This window comes from Rosa chinensis, chromosome 1 (assembly GCF_002994745.2).
Source record: "Rosa chinensis cultivar Old Blush chromosome 1, RchiOBHm-V2, whole genome shotgun sequence".
NCBI classification, from domain to species: Eukaryota; Viridiplantae; Streptophyta; class Magnoliopsida; order Rosales; family Rosaceae; genus Rosa; species Rosa chinensis.
Window position 1 is genome coordinate 26,270,294 of NC_037088.1, and position 23,120 is coordinate 26,293,413.

The 23,120-nt window shown below is 37.3% G+C and overlaps 1 protein-coding gene across 1 annotated transcript; it reads left to right on the forward strand.

Annotated features, from left to right (window-relative positions):
- Nucleotides 1–19,917: 19,917 nt before the first annotated feature.
- Nucleotides 19,918–22,723, forward strand: LOC112192892. Its single transcript, XM_024332810.2, has 5 exons — nt 19,918–20,649; nt 21,113–21,234; nt 21,319–21,359; nt 21,464–21,562; nt 22,203–22,723. The coding sequence occupies exons 1-5, from the start codon at nt 20,109–20,111 to the stop codon at nt 22,381–22,383; spliced, it is 984 nt and encodes a 327-aa protein (XP_024188578.1). The 5' UTR covers nt 19,918–20,108; the 3' UTR covers nt 22,384–22,723.
- Nucleotides 22,724–23,120: the final 397 nt, after the last annotated feature.

Genomic DNA, 23,120 nt, shown 5'->3' on the forward strand with positions numbered 1-23,120 from the left:
ACACACACACACACATACCACAATAAAAGAAATAAAAGTCGCGTGTGTGTGAAGAGGCTAGTATTTATAATGGGAAAAGCAAAAGGAAACTAAACTTTTTTTGAATCAAACCCAAGGGGTATCAATATATTCATCACAAGGGGTATCAGAATAGGCCGTTACATACCATTTTGCTACCATCTATAGACAGATAAGAAGATAGTGGTAATACCTATATCAGTACATAGACAATAGACCCACTCATTAGACATTCAAATGCGTAGACATAGAGAGACTCCTCCTTTGATATTACTTCAGAGGCACTAGGGGTACATAGCAAGCCTAAAATAAAAAGACATAGGTGCACAAAATTCCATAGCTTACCTTAATAAGTAGGAAATTAGTGTAAAATAACAATTGAAAAAAAAAAAAAAAACCAACTAAAAAACTTGTAACCCAGTGGAATCCAACAAGGAAGAGCCCAAACCCACAGCTCAACAGAACTTGGCCGAAACCAAGCCCAGCCATGTTCCCTCTACACAAACCATCGTACAATAGCAACACATCACTACTCTGCCATCTCCTCCACTGCCGCTGCGAAACCAGGACCCACATTCACCAAGCCAGAACTCCATTGACCATCAGGATCACGAATGATGAAAACATCCAGTAGATCTACATGGGTTGAATCATCATGACAACTAGATGTGGTAGAAACTAGAGTTGTCTTCACACATGGAATATGAAGACTAACCCTCGTGATGACAACCTAGTGCCTCAGGAATCACATCTGAACCCGACACCGGTCAATTCGATCTAACTATGAGCGCATCACTTCCTATCGAGCCTCCTTCAAGCCATAGCACCATAACACCTGTCCGATAGCATAACACAATGTCGGCCAGGCCAGAGGCCGGACCAAATGTTGTGCTGCCGCAGGACGTGAGAGGAATTGAAGAAAACCGACTCCAGTCTTTAGGGACTCTAGTCGCAGAGCGGCTAGGGTTTTTTGGAGGTTTGAATTATTATATTGTTTGAATTATAGAATTGTGTTCTGTCTTATTCCTTAAAGGAAACTAAACTTTGATCATGTTCTAGGTTGTTTACTGATTACAAATTTTTTTTGGAGAAATTAGTTAGAGGGTAAAAGTGTAATTAAAAAACTTTAAAAAAAAGTTAATGTGCATTTAGTAATTTTTTTTTTTTTTTTAGTAAAACATCAAGAACTTTATTGATTAATCAAGATGATTACAATCAAAAGTCAAAGCATACAGAATACAAACTGGAGCTTGTTCTATCCATACTTGATCGGTAATAAGCCATAGCAGCTAGCCTATGTGCTACTGCATTGGCATTTCTTGTTGCAAAAATAAAATCTAGGTCCCTTACACAGTGCTGACTATGGTGGATCTCCAGCAGCAGATTGGCATGTTCATTGAGCTCAAAGTCATCATCTTCAATCTCTTGTATGGCGACCTAACAGTTGCTTTCAAGGCAAGCTTCTTGTGCACCAATTTGAGGGAGAAAGTCGATGCCTTCTCCAATTGCAAGCAGTTCCACATGCTTTGGAGAAGAGACATGTTGAACCACTTTAGAGAAACAGACAACAAAGGATCCATCCCTTCTTCTGATCACTCCACCAATGCCTCCAATAGTTTTAGAATGCAAGAAGCTCCATCAACAATGATTTTGAGCTAGCTATTGTGTTACTGGTGAAGTCCAATATTTACCTGGATGAGCTGCTTTGTCTTGTGTTGGCCTTTGTTGTGCTTGCAAGAATTGTTGATACCATGTAGCAGTAGCAACAATGATCTCATGTGCACTCTTGTTTATGTCATTCCATAGCTTACCATTTATGTTCTTCCACAAGGCCCATAGAAGCATAATAAGTCGCTCCCTATTCTCTCGAGTAAGATGTTAGCTCTGAAGTATCAACCAATCTTTGAAGCTGCAAGGTAAGCAATCTGTGATTAGAATATTAGCAATTGCAATGGTTTCTTGGGCAACAGGACAGTGATAGAAAACATGGCTGGTTGTTTCCCAGGTTTCATAGCATAGCAAGAAATGCAAAGAGCCTGAATATCCCTTGTGACTTAGGCTTTCACGAGTAGGTACAATATTGTTTGCAACCCTCCATATACATATTTTAACCTTGCCAGGAACCTTTGTGTTCCAAACCTTCTTCCAGAAACCATGATAAGGATCACCAGAGGACGTAGATGCTAGGAGATTGCCCATTACTCTCTCTTACAATCCAGTAGGCTGATTTCACCGTATATTTGCCATTTTTTTTCTGGCATCCACCTATATCTATCTACTCCAGCAACTCAACTCAAAGGAATGTTGAGGATACATGTAACTACCTGGGGTTGAAAGTTTGCATTCAACACATCTTGCTTCCATGTGCAGTTAGTAATTGGGATGTGGTACTAGTGATAAATACTTTGTTACTAAAAACAAGTAGCAACCATTGCCACCATACTGTTCTCACCCTATCAATAATTTCCATTTCAAAATATCTTATTTTATCCTCCAATTGAACACACACACCATTAAAAAAAATGTCTAAAACTAATCCTTAAAGGTGAGACCTTGACCTTTTGGTGGACTACGTAGTCCACAAGGACCACCGTTGCATGTCTGAAAAACCAGGACTACTATAGAGAACTCTATCCTTATGCTCCTTCAGATTGAAACAGACCTAGTAGGGATCTTAGTATCTTCGTGGATCGAGATCTGCCAGTGAACCAGCCACACTTAGAACATCATAGCCTTGAAAGACGTCAGGCATATCATATCCTGATTAGAAGAAATTCATGGTTTGATTGTCCACTAATTGATTTTGTTCCTAATAATCTTAGTCATACAGTTATTACTAATAAAAGAGTGGTAGATTATATTACTAATGGCAACTGGAATAGACTAAAACTCCTTGCCTATTTAGATAAGAGTATTGTTAATTTTGGGTATCCCTATACCTTGTACAGAGAAGATGAATTTATTTGGAGACCTTCCTCTACTGGAAAATTTACTATCAAGTCTGCAACTTGGCAGTTTGGAAAAACACAAGAATATGGAGCTTTTAAATAAGCTGTGAAAACTCAACACTCTACCGAAGGCCAAGATTTTTGGCTGGCTTCTCTTGAGGGGTAGACTAAAACTAGAGATCGGTTATCCTAGTTTGGTTATATAGATGATAATTTATGTCCTCTTTGTGATAGTGACAATGAAATTGCTGACCATTTATTTGGCTACTGTGAATTAACTTCTGTAGTTTGGAGACTTGCACAAGTTCAAACCCCACTTGACTGGAAAGAGGGACATTTAAAGGTCTTCCAGGAAATGTTTCTTAACTGGCCATATGATAGTGAAACTTTTGCCAAAGTTATCATCACTTGTTGGCAAATATGAAAGGCAAGGAATGATACTATCTTTAAAGGAAATGTTAGCTTCCCAAATGAAGTTATGGCTGCCATGAACACAGGTTCCAAAACTGGAGGGATGAGGATTACCTCAAACCACCCAACCACAATTTTGTGGAATTCTCCCCCTCCAAACTATGTCAAAATCAATTTTAATGGTTCGAAAATGCAAAGTTATGCAGCAGGTGGCGTTGTTATCAGAGACCTCCTTGGCAAGCCTCTTTAGCAGCAACTAAAGGTTTTGGAAATACCAACGTTTCGGTTGCTGAAGCTTTGACTTTGAGGAATAGTCTAATTGTATCAAGATAGTGTGGATTCACACATATACAAGCTAAAGGAGAGTCAAAGCTGGTCATTGATGCTATGAAAGGTCACATACACCCCCTTAGAGGATCACCAAGCTCAGTCAAGACATCCGGCAGCTAGCCAAAATTGATACACTACAAGCAAGCGCGCAATTTAACCTTGAAAATGTCATCGTTAGTATATGGTAAATAGGGATCGTTCTAACCGGGGATTGAAGGTACACCTGTAATTGCAAAAATAAATAAAGAATTAATAAAAAGTATAAAATATTATTTACAAAAATAAAACAAACAAAAGGGGGTTTTAGGATTATTAAATCAAAAATTAAATAAATAAAATAAAAAAAATGTAAAAACATATATACAATGGTGGAACGCAAGGAATAAAGATCAAAACCACAATCATATGTAAGAAATCCAATCACAATTCCTATAGTTGATTTTCTATGTCATGAGAAAGAAGTTGACCATGTGAAACGTTAGAAAGCAAACGATTTCCCATTTTTTACTTTGCTTGAATAATTAATCTAAGTGAAAGCATCTAAATCAATCCTATTGAACATGCAATCATAGTCTAGAAAGCTAGCTAATCAAGAACACATTCAACGCATTAAGAACAAAGAAAGGATGTCAACCAAAGTGCACAACCTAGTTATGAATAAGTTCACTTATTTGCAATCCTCCTTAATTGATTTCGACTTTTGTCCAAAGCCTTTACTACTTAAATCTAGCTCCAATTACATGCATATATCCTAAGTTGGCCACCAAAGAACACAAACATGCAAAAGTTTTCTGTAATCCAAAATCAATCAAGCAATCTCACATAAGCAACATATAAATCAACTTATAAAAATTACAAGTTTATTTCAAAACATATAAACTGGCTTTAAACTTTGCCCTTAACGTCATGTTAACTAGAATTCATAACTCTACAAAATCAAACAAAGGAAAACAGAAGAAAGTATGAAATACACCGTGAAGGATGAATGATGAAGCCTTGAGATGAAGAACTTGAAGATCCTTGAAAGCAAGCAATCTTCTAGGGACGACACAAGGGTGGATGGCGGATAGGATCTTGATGTATTGCATGACTCCTTCTCCTCCTTGGTTGAGACGCAGAGCTTCTGAAGACTAGAGAATGGAGAGAAAGCTTGACGTTATGGAGAGAATTTTCTGAATGAAGAGGTGTGGAACTTTTTTAATGTCAAATATGAAGGAGTATATATAGGGGCACGGCTAGGGTTCTCCAAGCAATCAGAAATTTCCACATCACTTCAACCAATGGTATGATGCCAAGTAAGTCTTGTGATGTGGTCCAACCAATCGTAGAATGCCAAGTAAGCCTTGGTGTGTCATCCAACCAATCAAAACTCTCCAAATTAATTACCTAAATTCCTTTAATATATCCTTGCCGAAATTATTTAAGGATTTTCTGATTTTCTTCATGAATTTCGGCCAACATTCCTTTAGGGAATTTAGGGATGCACCTAGACACATTTTGAGCTTTTTCTTGGTGTCCACATATCTTTTTTCCTTAAAAATCTCCCTATTTCTTCTCCTTGCGTCATCTCCTTGATTTCCCTTTGATTTTCACGTTGGTCTCTCTCTCTTTCTCTTAGCAATCACACAATTAACTCTTCCAAGAATATTTCCTTCCATAAAATTCTCCCTTGAATTACTCCAATCAAAATCTTCAATTATATTTCAGATTTTCACGTTGGCTCCTCCTTTTCCTCTAAGTAATTCACGGCAAATTAAATCCCCAAGGAAAATATATTTTCCCTTAAAGCTCTCCCTTGATTTCCTCTTCTTGGTTGACGCAAAAGTCTCTTTTTGGCAGGGTTTCCTCTTCTGGACAGGATTTCCTGGTTGAAACAGGAAAACTTTATTTCTTCATTTCTGCTCATTTTTGCAGTCCTTGAGCTCCTTCCAGCTAGTTTGCTTCAAGGACCTGAAAATAGAAACTATTACTAAATATGGAAACTTTCTAAAAATAGTAACTTTCCTAAACAAGAAAGATTTATTTAAGGAAATAACTAAGTAAATATGAGGAAATAACACTTAAAATGTCGCATTAAAATGCTCCTATCAGCCACTAGTTTTTCTTCAATCACTTTGAACCATGTGTTTAGAGAGGCAAACTTTGTCGCTGATGTTATGGCAAATGTAGGTCATAGATCTTTAGACGTTCTAGTGTGGACTAGCTACCTACTAGGGAATGCTTCTAATGCTCTCCATTTTGATGTTGTAAACTCTGGATGCCCTATAGGTCTCCACTTTTAATCATAGTCTTTTCGCATTAAAAAAGAAGAAGTCATGGTGCCACTAGAAAATGATCGCGTGGCTGCAATGGAGCAAATAGTAGTCCTTAGTTTTCTTATGAATTAATATCAACTCATGAACCGGGCACAGTCGGGCATCACCGACCTCAAAGAGGCCAGATGCCACCAAAAAAACTGTTGCGTGGCTATAGTGGTTCGTTTTGGATTCCAGAGAGATTAACACCAAGGCGCTTTTTGTTTCGTGGGACTGGACTACCTTAAGTAATAAAACAAGAGTAATCCCATGTTTGACAGACATAATGACTCATTTAAATAAGAAAACACAGTCCCCATATCAGTTCCAACACCTTCTTACATAGACCCCCCAAAAGTCATCGGATTGTGGAAGCTCGGTTTAAACAAAACTGAATCGTATCTCACTCTTTTGCGCTTCAACCTCGTCTCTCCACTCTCTTTCGCGCTTCAGCCTCCTTCAACTACTCTTGTCCAAGTTCGATTTCTTTCCCCTCTCATGCTCCTTCTTTTGCTTTGATCAAGAGTGGATTCCCTTCAACCCCCTCTACCTTCTTCTTCTTCTTCTTCTATATCTACTGTGATTTGTAAAATTAAAAGACTATGGATTGATTATATATTATAAATTGTTTATGGGTTGTAATTATTTTATTGATTGATTAAAGATTTGGTGTCTAGGTAGCTTGATCTGCTTAGAATTAATCAATTTCATGACTGAGTTTTTCTCTTCTAACAACGTATGTGCTTTTATCTTCTTCTTTTTTTGATTGATTTGGATGTTACTGTGAAATCTTAGATATGGATCGAAGGCAAATTATGTTGCTCTTATTGGTGGAGTTGTGGCACTTAGAGACAATGTGTGCTTGTACTATGCTTGTGCTACTGATGTTTAATTTGAGACGAAGACGTGCTGAAACACATGCTCTAAATATTCTTTCATTCGTTAGACGTGAGACTCGTTTAAGTTATCTAGATAGTATTATAGGCAATAGTGACACCGAGTGTGTAAACGAATTAAGAATGGATAGAAGGACTTTTGGTCTTTTGTGTGAACTGCTTTGCATAGATGGAAAGATAAAGAGTGGTGGTTTGGTGTCTGTGGAAGAGCAAGTATGTATGTTTTTACATATACTTTCACATCATATGGAGAATCATACGATTACATGTAGATTTTTTCGATCTGGAGAGACTATTAGTAGGTATTTCCATTCTATACTACAAGGTGTTTTACAATTGCAAGGTAGTTTGTTGAGGGTACCTGATCAGATACTTGCTGATAGCACAAATCGTAGATGGAAGTGCTTTAAGGTTAGTTTATTGTAGGGACTGCAGCTATGTTTTTACTGATTGTTTAAGGTTCATTTATATATATATATATGTGTGTGTGTGTGTGTGCAGTTTATAAACTTCATGAATATATATATATATATATATATATATATTTGCATTAATAGAATTGCTTGGGGGCACTATATGAAACTTACATTAGAGTGCGTGTGCCTGCAATTGACAAGCCAAGATACTGCACAAGAAAGGGTGAAGTTGCTACAAATATGTTAGCTGTTTGTTCGCGTGATTTGCAGTTCATATTTGCCTCATCGGGTTGGGAGGGATCAGCATCCAACTCTAGAGTTCTTCACGATGCTAGGCCGAATGGATTAAGAGTTCCCACTGTTAAGGCTATTGACCAGACCAACAATGTGCAGATTGAATTAAGATTGTTTATATGCCTTTGACACACTAATATGAATTTTTGTTTTGACTATTAGGTTATTATTACCTTGTAGATGGTGGTTACACAAATGGTGAGGGATTTCTTACACCATATAGAGGAACAAGGTATCATTTGTCAGAATGAGATGAAAGAAATATGTCTAGGGATCATGTGGAATATTTTAATTTGAAGCGTTCGAAGGCAAGAAATGTCATAGAACGCTGTTTTGGAATGCTAAAAGGAAGGTGGGTGTGATGCCCCGAAAATTCGTAATTATTTTTCGAGGATTTTCCGGAATCTAAATTATGGTTATTGGACGATTTCGTGGCTCGTGGACAGAGTGGAAGTGTTTCGGATGAATTTTTATTCGAAAAGTGTGGATTTTGGGGGGGGTGGTTCAAGGTTGACTTTTTATACGTTGAGATTCTCTAAAAACTTCCTTCATGAAAGTCGTAGAGCGCATCGATACGAGTTCGGGGACAAGCGGAACGCAAAAATCGGAGTTCGTATAAAGAAGTTATGGCCGTCAGAAAAAGTTTCCATTTTAGTATATGTAGGGATTTTCCGAAAATTATTTCAAAAATTCCAATTTTCCATTTTTAGAAACTCCTTTCTCTCCGTTCTCCCTCCTCCGCGCAACCCAGACCCGACGGAAACCCGCCGACCAGACCCGGTTCATTCTCTCACCTTCGGCCACCTCCGGATACGGAACAAGCTGACACCGACTCAGACCAGCCTTGTGCGTCGCCTTATGGTGTTGGTTTGCACGGTGGTTCACCGGAAAGTGGAGATCGGAACTCCAACAGTAGAAGCAATCGGGACCCGACCGAAAATCCACTTTTGCGGTGACTTCTCGGCCGATCCTTCTCAGTTTTGGAATCTCCTTCTCCTCTTGATCATCCTCATACCCGCCTTGAATGACGATTTTGTGTGTGGAGTGGAAGATCAAGGGTTGAAGATCAGCGGTGCACAGTGAATCAGGAGCTTGATCAGACCGCATCAATTGGCCGATCTTGCAAGCTTGATCTAAGACGATCTAGGCTGAACCAGACTTAGCTGTAGGTATGAAAGTTGCTCTACTCTTCATGATGAACATTTCTGGTTGGCTTGATTGTTGTGATTTTGAGTTTGGCCGGTGGTGGCGTTCTAGCCATGTATGGAACAGTTTCAGATTTTATATATCATCTACTCGTCGATACGAGTGTTTCGATATATAATACGCAATTTTTGGAGATCGTATGAATATATTGTGATTTTTACGGCTTCGGACTATTTGATGATTCGATCAGTGAGGATTTGAGCGTCTGATCGAATTGTGATTTTGACATATCGATCGTAGAAGTATTCCGAAGACATTGGGTGGTCTCGGATGTGGTTTCGCCTCAATTGGCGTCACTTTGAGAATTTTAGTTCGATTTAGGGTTTCGAACGTTATTCCTTGTGTTCCATTGACTGAATCAAGGCTGCACTTTCCTTAGGTGCTTGACAGAGTCCTTTCTGTAAGTAGTATAGTGGTGTGAAGATGCAGCGGGAATTTCAAGGTGAGTAATCTCACAAGATTCATTTACGAACGAAATTACCTTTATCGTTTTGAAAGTTATTGATTTAACTGCAAACTATAGTTGGTATTAGTAGACAGTCCTGAGCGGATGACTACGTGTATGTATATATATATATATATATATATGTATGTGTATATATATATATATATATATATGTTTTGGTGGATTTGTTGATTTATGGAAACAATATGCATGAATTATGCTTTTTATTATTTTGGGTTGTGGCTTTTCGGAAAACAAATGGTTGTGAAATGATGATTTCTATTGTTTTGAAAAGCATTGAGATTTGTGTAATATTTTGGGTCCAGTGTGACTCCTTTAAATGTTTTATTCCGAGGGACTGTGCGGCCCTAGTATTTAATGTCACAAGTTGACTTTTGGCAGTATATCGTAAGATTGAACCTTGGCCGGGTGACATGTTACGATTCAGTTAGAGCTCTAGTCAGTCTGCCAGTGTAATTCATAGGGTGAATTTGTGTTTTTAGGGAACAAGGTGTGAGTTGCTTCCTTATTAACGGTTTTTAAGGGGACAAGGTGTGAGTTGTTTTCCTTATGGGCTAAATACTGTTTAGACTCTGAATTTTTGCTGAAAAAACATTTCAGTCTCTCGCCTTTTAATTTGACACGTTTACTCCTTGTTCTTTTAGTTTTACACCCAATAGGTCCATTCGTTACATTCCGTTAAATTGTGCCGTTAACTTCCTATTTTAAGGATAAAATTACTATCATAGCCCTGACTTTCTCTTTCTTTAATTTTTTTTAATTATTTTTATTCTTCTCTTTAATTTTTTTTATTCTTCTCTTTTATTTTTTTTGTTTCTTTAATTTTTTAATTATTTTTATTCTTCTCTTCTTTTTTTCCCCCTGATTCATACCAATAAAATCACTATTTTTTTAATTATTTTTATTCTTCTCTTTAATTTTTTAAATTGTTTTTATTTTTCACTTTAATTTGACACGTTTACTCCTTGTTTCTTCTATTATGACTAATTTTATGGGGTGTTTGGGTGAGCCGCAGAAGAAATTAATTTGCTGCTTGAGGCCAATAAAATTAGTCATAACTTTTAATATGACTTTTATTAATTTTTTAATTGTTTTTATTCTTCTCTTTAATTTTTTCTTTTGATTGGCAACAATAAAAGAGAGGAATAAAAACAACGGAAAAAAAATTAGTAATTTTATTGATGCGAATCAGAAGAAAAAATAAAATAGAAGAATAAAAACAATTTAAAAAATTAATAAAACTCGTATTAAAAGTTATGACTAATTTTATTGGCGTCAAGCAACAAATTAATCTCTTCTCTGGCTCACCCAAACACCCAATAAAATTAGTCATAGCAGAAGAAACAAGGGTGGGACTATAATAGTAATTTTTATCCTTAAAAGAGAAGAAAAATATAAGAGAATAGAATAAAAATAGGGCTAATTACTGTTTAGTACCATGTGGTTTGGGTCGAACATCAATTCAGTCCCTCGACTTTCAATTTCATCAAAAACACCCCTACACTATCATTTCCTCGTCCAATAGGTCCATCCGTTATGATTCCGTTAATTTATGCCGTTAGCTGCTGACGTGGCCATCCAACTCAGCAAAGGTGGGCCCCACATGGAAGTGAAATTCCTAAAATGACCCTGGCCAATCTAAAATGAAAAAATCCATAATAAATAAACACTTTGCTTTTGGGGAGACTCGAACCCACGCAAGTGGATGTGAAAGTGAAAGCCCCAACCACCGAACCACATGCATGGTTCTAATATATTCCCTCAACATATCATTAATATATATTTATATACCCAACCGGATATGGATTAAATCCAAAATAAATCAACACTTTGCGTTTGAGAAGACTCGAACCCACGCAAGTGGGTGTGATAGTGAAAGCCCCAAACATCGGACAACATGCATGGTTCTATTATATTCTCACAAAATTAATATATATTTGTATACCCAACCGGATATGGATTAAATCAAAAATAAATCAACACTTTGCGTTTAGGGAGACTCGAACCCACGCAAGTGGGTGTGAAAGTGCAAGCCCCAACCACCGGACCACATGCATGGTCCTTATATATTTCCACAAAATTAATATATATTTGTATACCCAACCGGATATAGATTAAATCCAAAATAGAGATATATATTAATTTTTGTTGGAGCATGTCAACAATATGCATTTGGTCCCGTGGTTGGGGCTTTCACTTTCACACCCACTTGTGTGGGTTCGAGTCTCCCCAAACGCAAAGTGTTGATTTATTTTGGATTTAATCCATATCCGGTTGGGTATACAAATATATATTAATTTTGTGGAAATATAATAGAACCATGCATGTTGTCTGATGGTTGGGGCTTTCACTTTCACACGCATTTGCATGGGTTCGAGTCTCCCCAAACGCAAAGTGTTGATTTATTTTGGATTTAATCCATATCCAGTTGGGTATATAAATATATATTAATGATATGTTGTGGGAATATATTAGAATCATGTATGTGGTCCGGTGGTTGGGGCTTTCACTTTGACACCCACTTGCGTGGGTTCGAGTCTCCCCAAAAGCAAAGTGTTGATTTATTTTGGATTTTTCATTTCAGATTGGCCAGGGTCATTTTAGAAATTTCACTTCCATGTGGGGCCCACCTGTGCTGAGTTGGATCTCCACATCAGCAGCTAACGGCATAAATTAATGGAATCATAACGGATAGACCTATTGGACGAGAAAATGATAGTGTGGGGGTGTTTTTGATGAAATTGAAAGTCGAGGGACTGAATTGATGTTCGACCTAAACCACAGGGTACTAAACAGTAATTAGCCCATAAAAATAATTAAAAAAAATGAAAGAGAAGAATAAAACAATTAAAAAATTAAAGAAAGAAAAAATAAAAGAGAAGAATAAAAAAATTAAACAAATTAAAGAGAAGAATAAAAACAATTAAAAAAATTAAAGAAAGAGAAAGTCAGGGATATGATAGTAATTTTATCCTTAAAATAGGAAATTAACGACACAATTTAATGGAGTGTAACAGAATGGACCTATTGGGTTTAAAACTAAAAGAATAAGGAGTAAACGTGTCAAATTAAAAGGTGAGGGACTGAAGTGTTTTTTCAACAAAAGTTCAGGGACTAAATAGTATTTAGCCCTTTCCTTATTAACGATTTGATAGAAATCAAGGAGTGAGTTGCTTTCTATGTTACGATTTATAGGAAATCAAGGTGTGAGTTGCTTTCCTTATTTCGTGATTTGAGTAGGAAATCAAGGTGTGAGTTGCTTTCCTTATTTCGTGATTTGAATAGGAAATCAAGGTGTGAGTTACTTTCCTTATTTCGTGATTTGAGTAGGAATTCAAGGTGTGCGTTGCTTTCCTTATTTCGTGGTTTGAATAGATTGAAAGAAAATAAGGTGTGAGTTACTTTCTTTGGCTAGGTTTTAAGGAATCAAGGAGTGAGTTGTTTTCCTTAGTTTTGGGTGAGTTGTTTTGTGGTGGTTTTGAGTTACTCATACGGGTTTGCAAAAGCTTACCGAGTTTGTTGTGTGGCAATCCGGTGCACCATTTAAACTGTGTAGGGGTTAATCTTGCAAGTTAGGACAATCGTGGTTAAAGCTGAGGTAGCGCCCTGCAGCTTTAAGGTAGGAAGTCATTTTTGTGACTTTACCGTTGATAAGACCTCCGTTATGTAGTTAGCTCTGAGGAACATTTACGTTTTATTTTGTTGTTGACAATTTTAATTCGTAAGCTTATGTAATATATGACTCTACGGAGCAGGTCAATATTGACATAATGGGTTCAGGGCATCAATATGTATTTAGTTTAAAGGGAAAAAGTTTCCAGGTAATTGATATTGATGACTAAACGATCACGTATGTAAAATTATGGGATTATATATAGATTTTTATTTGTGTTAAAAATCAAGGGCATGACAGTGGGGAATACTAAGGAGTCCATCATTTTATCCAATAAAGACATAATGCCGCATTATTACGATTTGTTGTCTTTTACTTAATTTGATTAGGAGAGAGATGTCGATTGATCTGATGGAGTATGCAGTATGTGAATTAGATGCATAAAATGGGGAAGAAGTTAATGTAGTTGGCACGCTCAAACCGTCTAATCAATGGACTACTTGGAGAAATGACTTAGCTTTACAAATGCATAATGAATGGACAGGAAAAAGGGCTGTAAGGGCTGCAGGGGATACATGGGTTTTAGGTGCTGCTGCAAGGGATGCAAGAGTTGCAAGTAGAGGTGGCAAACGGGCCCGGCACTGGCCAAGCCCGTTAGTGGGCTGGCACGACCCGAGCACGTTAGAATAACGGGTCGGGTTGGGCCTAGGAATATTAGTCCATTGGCCCAGCCCGGCCCAAGCCCGTAATGGGCCCGGCACGGCCCGAGCATGACATATTGTGGGCCGGTCCGTTACAAACACAAAATTTCATTTTGTTTTTAAAAATATTAAAAAACCACAATGATGAGATTTGAATATTAGACCTCTTTATTTAAAATCTCATGACAATTCCACCAATGTTATTTCTTTTATATTGTCAAAATTGTGAAATAAAAATTATATCCTTGTTTTGACATAAAGTATTTTTTCTAAATATTAAATATATATGTTTATTAATAAAGACTACTCTCATAATAATACAACTATAGAATGAATCTTTTTTTCTAACTCTTCTCTCTCTCAGAGAAAACCCTACAGGCCGGCTTTTCTCCAACTGCGAGTTTCGTGCTCGTCCGGTGCGTTGGGGCTGTCTGTCGGGCTATGCTGACGTCTTGGGATCTGCTGCCGAACGGGTATTCTATTGCCTGTGGGTCTCCGTCGAAGGGATGCAGGGCTGGGCTTGGCGGTTGGTATCGACTGGGCTAGGGGGAGGTGGTAGTTGTGCAAACAGGGAGGGAGATCGATCCCTGAGGCGGGTTTTTGGATCGACGGCGCCACGGGTTTTCTCATCGATGGTGTGTGGTGCTCAGATCTGTGATTGAGATTTGATTTTCTTCGTTCCGACGTCGGTCGTGGCGGCGAGGCTATGGTGGTTTGGGTCGTGCACAGTGAGCGATTGTGGCGGCGAGGATTGTGGCGACTCGGGTCGTGGCGATAGACGGTGGACTGAGATTTGCCTGACTGTGTCGTACGGCTGGGATGGGATGGACAGGTGGACTGGGCCGGATCAGTTTGTTGGGCCCTGCGTGGAACTCCTTAGCTGGCTGCCCTATTTTTTTAGTTTTGGGCTGGGGTTTCTACCCTAGTCCAATAGCTTCTAATTTGGGCTAGGGTTTAGGCTCTTGGCCCAAACCTATGTTTTTAGCTTTTGTCTAATTACAATAAGTTTCTTGTATTAGGAACCTAACGAGTGTAGTTTGGCTTGTCTATTCGCTATGTTTCCATAGCTTTTAGGCTCGCTTTTAAAGTGAGCGATTAGTTCGAATATAGTTGGTCTGTCCTATGTACTACTGTGGCTCCTCCACGAAACCTTGTTCTGGCCATTGTTATGTGTCAGCGGGTGAGTATGTAATGGCATTCTTGGCATGGGCTATTATAAATGGAATTACCATTATTCAAAAAAAAAAAATACAACTATAGAATGAAGGAAAGAATAATATGATACTAAATCTTCATTATATTAATAAAGATTAATCTCACAATAATATACTAAAAGAAATATATTTTGAGATATTTTTTTCCTTCTTTCTTTCTTTCTTGTAGTGGAATATAAAAATTATTAGAAAAATAATCTTAAAAAACTAAGATTGAGAAAAACATTGTAGAACTTAATTTATTTGAATTTTCTAAATAGTTAAATAAAATTATTTTTTATTTATTCAAATTAAGATTTTAAAATCGTGCCCATTTATTGGCCCAGCAGGGGCACGGCCCGTTTATTGGCCCGGCACGAGCACGGCCCGTTTATTGGCCTGACATGAGCACAGCCCGGCACGATATGGGCTTGGGCCATGGGCCGGACCGGATTTAATGTTTAAGTAAATGGGCCGGCACGATAATAAATGGGCCGGCCCAAGCACGGCACGAAGTATGACTAGGCCCGCTTAAAATGGGCCGGGTCAAGTAGGACCGGGCCGGCCCAAGCACGGCACGAAGTATGACTAGGCCCGCTTAAAATGGGCCGGGTCAAGTAGGACCGAGCCGGCCCATTTGCCACCTCTAGTTGCAAGGGATGCAGGAGCTGCAAAGGATTCAAGAGCTGCAAGGGAACAAGTTGTAGTATTTGCTTTATTTATCTGTGTACTAAGGATCATTATTTATGTAGCTTTTGATTTGTTGTGAACACTAGATGAGATAGTAGCTTACTGATTCTCTACATCAGTTATTTGCATTGTTAGGAGCTATTGCTTAGTAGAGCTTTCAAGAGAATACATTAATGCATTTTAATGCTTAGGAGCTATAACTTCATCTCTATATGTTTTGAATGGTCCCTTTTGATCTTCCCTTTTTTTTTTTCTCTGAAACTTTTCACTTCATTAATTGATTTACAATTACGTATGTACTAGCTAGAAAGATGAAGTGAAACAAAACTAAACCAGCAATGACTTTTGGTTTGTTGATCATATTTATGTTTGTTGAACTAAACTTTAACCATGTGATGTTGATTTTATTTAGAAAATGGAAAGTGGTTTTGAAAATACACAGCAAGGGAAGTCAAGGAGTGTATGGACCAGCTTTGAAGAAGAATCTTTGTTGAATATTCTTTGATGGAATTGTTGCTAGAGGACAACGCTGCGACACTGGAAGTTTCAAATCTGGTACTTTGATCAAATAGAGAATGCTTTAAGTCTTTTATGTCCGCTAATTCCAATCTGAAGGCAAGTCCACATATTAAGTCAAAGTTGAAGAAACTTAAGAAAGATTATAGCATCATCTATGGCATGAGGAACAAGAGTGGATTTGTATGGAATGATATCAAAAAGTGCATTGAAGTTGACAGTAATAAACTATGGGATACGTATGTGCAGGTAATGAGGAAGTTTCATTGAGTTTGATTTTTAAGCTAACTGATTTCATTTTTTGAGTTTGATCGATTCATTTTCCTTTTCTATCATAGCACAACAAAAAGGCAAAGGGATGGAGAAACAAGAAGTATCCATTGTTTGATAGACTAGGTACATCTTTGGGAATGACCGTGCTATTGGAAATGCTGCTGAGGTCCACAATGAAGATGATATAGGCCTTGAGAATGACACAAAACCCATGTCAATGAGCAAATATAGCACCGGACAATCTCAGGTCAGTCAGAAAAAGAGGAAAAGAAATGATGAAGATAAAATTATGCTTGCATTGGATAAATTGTTTGAAGAATATGGAAAAAGAATGCAATCGGTGACTGATGCCGTAGTGAAAGGTAATGAAGATCGATATGATATTGCTAAGGAACTTAAGAACATGGACTTTCTATTCTAGACCAAATTGAGGCTTTGAAAATCGTTTTGGATAAGCCTCAGAATATCCTCAGAATATCTCTGTGTTCATGTCCTTAGATGATGAAGTGAGAAAAGTGTATGTCGAGAACTTGCTTGCGGGCAATGCTAGAGGATCTACCTAGCTGCTGACTAAAGATATGTTTTTTTTGTTTTTTTTGGAAAACCACAAGTTGCTGCCTTAACACATCTTGGACAAGCCACTATTTACTAGATTAACATTCATTTTTGTAATTGCTAAATATGAGTATATCTCACATTGTGTTGTATTAATCGGTGGACTTGTCAATGTGTAAAAACTAACTACTCTTATTTTGATTGTGGTGGCTTACTAATCTATGAAATTGTGGATATTATTAGTGCTCTTCTTTGTCTATGATTATTTTGCTGTATGTGAACTTTGGCAAAGAACAAGCTAGAACATTTTCGGACACTGTGTGATTGCCATTTTGTGATTGTCTTCAGCTTTCACCTTCCAGTTTTCTTTTCATCTCACAAACTCATAAAGTCCTTCACTTTTCTTTTGCAAATTACCAACTTTTAGTTATCAGCAGTTATGTTTATTGGAAACTCATTCATTTACACTTTTTCCACTCCTATTAACAGATAATATTGCTCAAAAACCAAAATATTATGGTATTCAAAATTAATCTAGTCTTATAAATCAACAAACATGGGATATGACTATTTTGACTATTCTGCTCTTTAGTCCTAAACAATATCAAACCTGAGTCATGTATTAATATAGCATATTCCAATTTCGAAGAATCTTAGACTATTATAGGAAATAAGGTGAGGCACAATAGTGAATAGTCCCATGAAACAAACATGGGGTCGTGTTTGTCTAGTCGCCACCCAAGTCAATGCTAAGACGAAACATGCCCTAGGGCAATGATCTCCGTGACAATTATGCTTTCGCCAAAAAAAAAAAAAACCTGGAACTTAAGATTGTTGTTTCCCCACCGTAAAGTTGTGCCACGACATGACAACTCATTTCACTTTCATCAAACAGACGGTCACCCATTCCAACTCCATTTCTCTCTCTCTCTCTCTCTCACGTACTTTCTTTGTTTCTTACACAAGCTTTAAGCAGCTATCTAATATCAACCAAACAATTTTTCTAAATGATCAAAGAGACTCAGGCTGCATATGAATTTTCCATTGTGTTGCCATTTTTTTTTTTGAGTATTTATCAAGTTTCAATTGTTTTACTTTAATTTATTGGTAAAAGAGGGATTTTATATGAAAAAAATTATTTGTAGGGTAAAAAAAGCAGCCAGATAGAAAAAAAGTAATTTGGAATACTTATTCTGTAATTTGTGTTATTTTTCACTTTGTCCCCATGATTATAATTGTTGCAATTTGCTAGATTAACAATTTTGTTAAAATTGTTAAACCCACAAAACACTACCAAAAGTGTAATTTTTTTGTTTTTGTTTTTTTAGAATAACACCAAAAGTGTGATTTAACCTAAAGACTATATACAAATGAAGTGAACCATCTTAAAAAGTGCCAATAATATGCTCCTTCATGTTTATAAAACATATGGCAACTTAATTCCAAATTGTTGCTGTGATTGAGCCACAAGGGAAGGTGGAATCTGACCGGAAGATGGCTCCATCTCACCAAGTTTCTTGATATTGATTCACATGGAACATATGCATCATTATGAGATATCAATTTCTCCCCCCACATATGATCGAGAGAGATGGAAGTCAGACAAAATAAACACTTACTCACACGGAAGGACAACTACATAAGCGGACGTAAAGTAAAGTCCTTTACTTACCTAATTTGCCACTAACCATTCTAAGGAGTAAGGACCACGCGACAGCACTAGATGTCCAAGGTTTTTCAATTAATGAAAATTTAATACGATAATAAGTAGGTAACATAATAATATATGGTATAAAACTATAAATAGATTGTGTATTATTTATTTAATTATTTTATTTAAATAAATAAAATTAATTATAATAACTTTTTATTATCTGGCGCAGTATTTTTTAGTTTAGTGACATAAGTCTTCTCTTTGTAAGTTAAAAGTCATGAATTCGACTCATAAAAAACTAATTGTTGATATGGGCTCAATCAACACACACTCACGAGAAAAGCTTGAAGTGGCAAAAACAAAATACCACAGTTAGAGTCGGCAAGGATCATAAACTTCCAACATTATAGTTAATCTACTTTCTATCTCTCAATCATTGCATTGTCATTTAGGAAACTAAATCTAGAACATCTTGAAGTCTCTATAATAACATCATACTCTAAATATCTACTCTTGACGAACAAATAATCGTAAGTGGGATGATCGTGTCAGTGCCACATCTAACAGACAACAAAAAGTCCCATCTCATTTTATTTTCCTTCATATTACCATAATGTCAGTTAGCAATAGGTCAAAAAGACCTTCACACCCACATCATGCTAACTTTTAATTGGCTAGGTATCATTTGCTGTAACGGTTTTACCTTGAGCAGCCCGTGTTAATATAGTCTTAAACAACACTATTTTTGTTGTTGAATAAGACCATCATCACGTCTTAAAGTGATGCTCTAATTGGTCATAAATAAATTAACGACATCTTAAATCTTCATTTTATTATTCTTTTATGAACCATGAGATATTCTTACGTATGACAAACGTACCACATGGCTGGTAGGGTTGCTCAATCAGTGAACATGCAAGGGAGTGTTTTGGGTATTTCATTTTAATAAGTGAGGATAGTTTCGGAACACATTTAAAATTTTATGAGTTTTAATTGGGATGCCCCATCGCCACGTGATACATTTGCCTTATATAAGAATTTCTCATGAACCATAATACTAAATTTTCTAACTTTTAAAATTCAAATAATTTATAGTAAATATAATTTACATTTGGTATCGAAAAACTAGGAAAACTCTAGGTATTTCTAGTACCATTATATCATATATTCATAGTACCCAGAAAATCCTACGTACGTCATCTGATATTTCTCACTCATCACTCATTCACTCCAAAAAATAATCCCAAAATGAGAAAAAAAAAATACATAAAAAGAAAAAATTCCGGAATCTCCCACAAGCATATGCCGTACATGGCAAAGACTCCTTTTTTCCAAAAAAAAAAAGAAAAGTAAAAACCCCAAAGTTCGAGGAAAGCAAATATTAATTAAGAAAGATCACATTTTCCCCGTGAGCCCCACTCAGCTGTGACAGGGCCGGGCCTCACTTGCCTTCCCCTAAAATGCTTCGCCTTCACACCCCTTCACCATAAAACACCAACATGGCCTCCCTCCAGCCACGCCACCATTTCTAGCTCCACCTAAACATTTCCTCAAACCCACAACATGGGTGCGTAGATACGTCTTCTCAAGCTAAACCCCAGTAATAGTTTGTTAGGAGGGATTTCAATCCGGTGATGCTCGGATTTATCTGTGCGCGCCGGAAAACTTGGATTGTCAGCTCCCTTTCTTCTTTTGCTCACGGTCCGGCGGCGATTCACCAGAGCCGGATCGTCCAAAACCCGTTGATTCAGCACCAACTCGCTAACTTTTCCGGCAAAGCCCCCCGCCGCCGCCGCCACCACAACAGCGCCTGCCAGCTAGGGTCAGCATGCGGCGGCGGCGCCGCGGCGTCCATATGGCACGCTATTCTTCCCTCGTCCGGGCTTTGGAGGCGACGGGATCTCCGCCGTCCTGCGATCCACTACGAGCTTAAGGGCGAGGGGTCGTGGAATGCTGCTCTGGATGCTCGCCCGGCTCGCTGGCTCCACCGGCCCGACTCGGCTTGGCTACTTTTTGGAGTTTGCAACTGCCTGGCGCCGACAGACTGGGGTATTACAACAACTAACGCAACCAACGATGAGGAGTCGAATAACAAAACTGAAGCTTGTGATTCGAACAGCCTCATTACTTCTTCTGATGAGAACTTGGAGAGCTCCGCTGATTACAGAGTTACAGGTTATTAATGAACTTTTATGATCATGTATTTAATGTTAATCAATATGAGTTTGATCAAAATATTGGTTTTTCAGTTTGAAAATCAATTTTGCTGTATCAAATGTTAGCTTTTAATTTTCTAATAAAGTTAATTATGTTTTATTTGGATTCTCCACTACGATTAGTTAATTGGGAAATGATCTGTGTACTTTTTTACTTGGTGAAATTGGTCCAATGAAATTTGCAGTTCCTCAGCTTTTCTTATTGGGTGCTTTTGCTGGTGCTTTGTTTAACGATTCTGTGTGTTTGAAAAAAAAACAAATGGTAGTGTTCTTTTTATTCGATTGTGGGTACATAAAAAGTTACTTGCTTTAATGGAAAACTGTTTGAAGATTTTGTCAAACTATGCGTGTCCTTTGCGTTGATGCTGTTTGAGACAATATCTGAATAAAAGTAAGGTGCTAAACACTAAGATAATAAACAGGAGTGCTAGCAGATGGTCGGTGTCTCTTCAGAGCGATAGCACATGTGGCTTGCTTGAGAAATGGGGAGGAACCTCCTGATGAAAACCGTCAGAGAGAGCTCGCTGATGAATTAAGAGCTCAAGTAATTCTCATTTCTTTTCAGGCAAATTTCATACCTAATTGTTGGTGTATATTTTATAGTTCTTACTCAAATGATTTTGTGTAGGTTGTCGATGAGCTCTTAAAGAGGCGGGAGGAAACTGAATGGTAAGCTCTAGCTCTGTGATTTTGGATTGTGAGTTTTCATTGTCCTTTTTTGTTAATTTGTTATGAATTTACACGGTTTTTAATATCTTGTATGATGTGCTTAGGTTCATTGAAGGCGATTTCGATGCATATGTGAAGAGAATTCAACAGCCTTATGTTTGGGGAGGAGAACCTGAATTGCTTATGGCTTCTCATGTTAAAAAGTTAGTTCACGTTTTTTTAATTATTTTATTGTACCATGATTATTTTTCTTTTAACTTTCTGGTAGAATTATGTTAACTTCGTATACCCTGTTGCCTATTCTTGTGTTTCCACTCCATGTAGACTTAACTTTTTATCATATTGCCACTAATGGATATTGGATGTGAGTCTGCACTTGCATGCAAGGAAGATGGGGATCAGTTTTCTATCTACCTTATGTACAGTTGACTGTATGTGGGTATTTGAGCTTTGGTACTGGGTTGGTTAGGATTTTGTTTTTGGGATTCCTTATGTTGGCATCTAATAGACCTCATTGTCATTGTTTTGGACTATCTTAAGCATTTAAAATTTTCTATTCAAAAAGAAAAGATTTTAAGCATTGAAAGTTTATGGGCAGTTTGAGTTTCAAGTTTAGTTTCTCTCCCCTAGCTCTTATAGACTTTCCAATCTTCTCAGCTGAGGTTCTACATCAAACACATTTCATGAAATGGCCTGCAAGGTTGCAACAATATTTCTGTACTTAATTTATGTTACAGTGAAGATAGTTTGCTTGTTATGGATCTATGCTGTTATAGTGTTATTCCTTTAATTTTTGGGTCATCTACCTAATGGCTATGTTTGACACAACCTTTTACTCCTCAGGACACCAATATCAGTCTACATGGTAGATAGAAGCTCAGGTGGTTTGATAAACATAGCAAAATATGGTGAAGAATATGGGAAAGAAGAAGAGAAACCAATCAATGTTCTTTTTCATGGTTATGGTCACTATGACATCTTGGAGTCTTTCTCAGCACAGAGTCTGCAGAAAGTAAACATGTAGATGGATATGGTTTATAGAATAAATCACATCACATTATTGTAGAAAGAGTTCACAATTTGTGTGATGGACACAGTTCGACCAGTAACACTTGTCAAGGTAGATAGGCTGAAGGCAGCGAAGGCTAGTCCAGCATCTGCTGCCTGCGGATGAGAAGTTAATTAGCGAGATCAGTTTCTTTAGAGATAAAGATTTGAATAAAGCCAGTTCTTCATATTCTGGGATCAATTTTGTAGGTTCATGATCTATGTTTCAATTCATACACACATTTACTTTATACTTTTAGTTTTGTGGTATTCTAGTTGGCACACACATTCTACAAATGGTTAGCAATGTTTCTTTATCTCGTAATGTTCAGGAAAATGGAATCCCCCTTTTTGACTTAACAGTGATCACTTGATATGTTTTCATCTAATTGCTCTGTCCTAGGTGAAAGTTTCTTTATATAAGCTTAATAATTGACAGGGTCAAAGGGGAAATGGTGGTCAGCTTGTGAAGCTTTTCAAAGATTCCTCCATGTAGGAGTTCTATGCATTGCTTATGGTTGAGAATCCAAGTTAAATTTTACTTATCTGTATACAGTGGGAGGTCAGTTTTGCAATGAGAATCGGTCATAGAGATGATTTATGAACGTACAGAGTGATGAAGTGGTTCTTTCCCCTTTGAGATATCTGTGCCGACTCTTGGAATTTTTTTTTATATAATTTTATACTTGATCATCAGTATCTAATTGGCAGCTT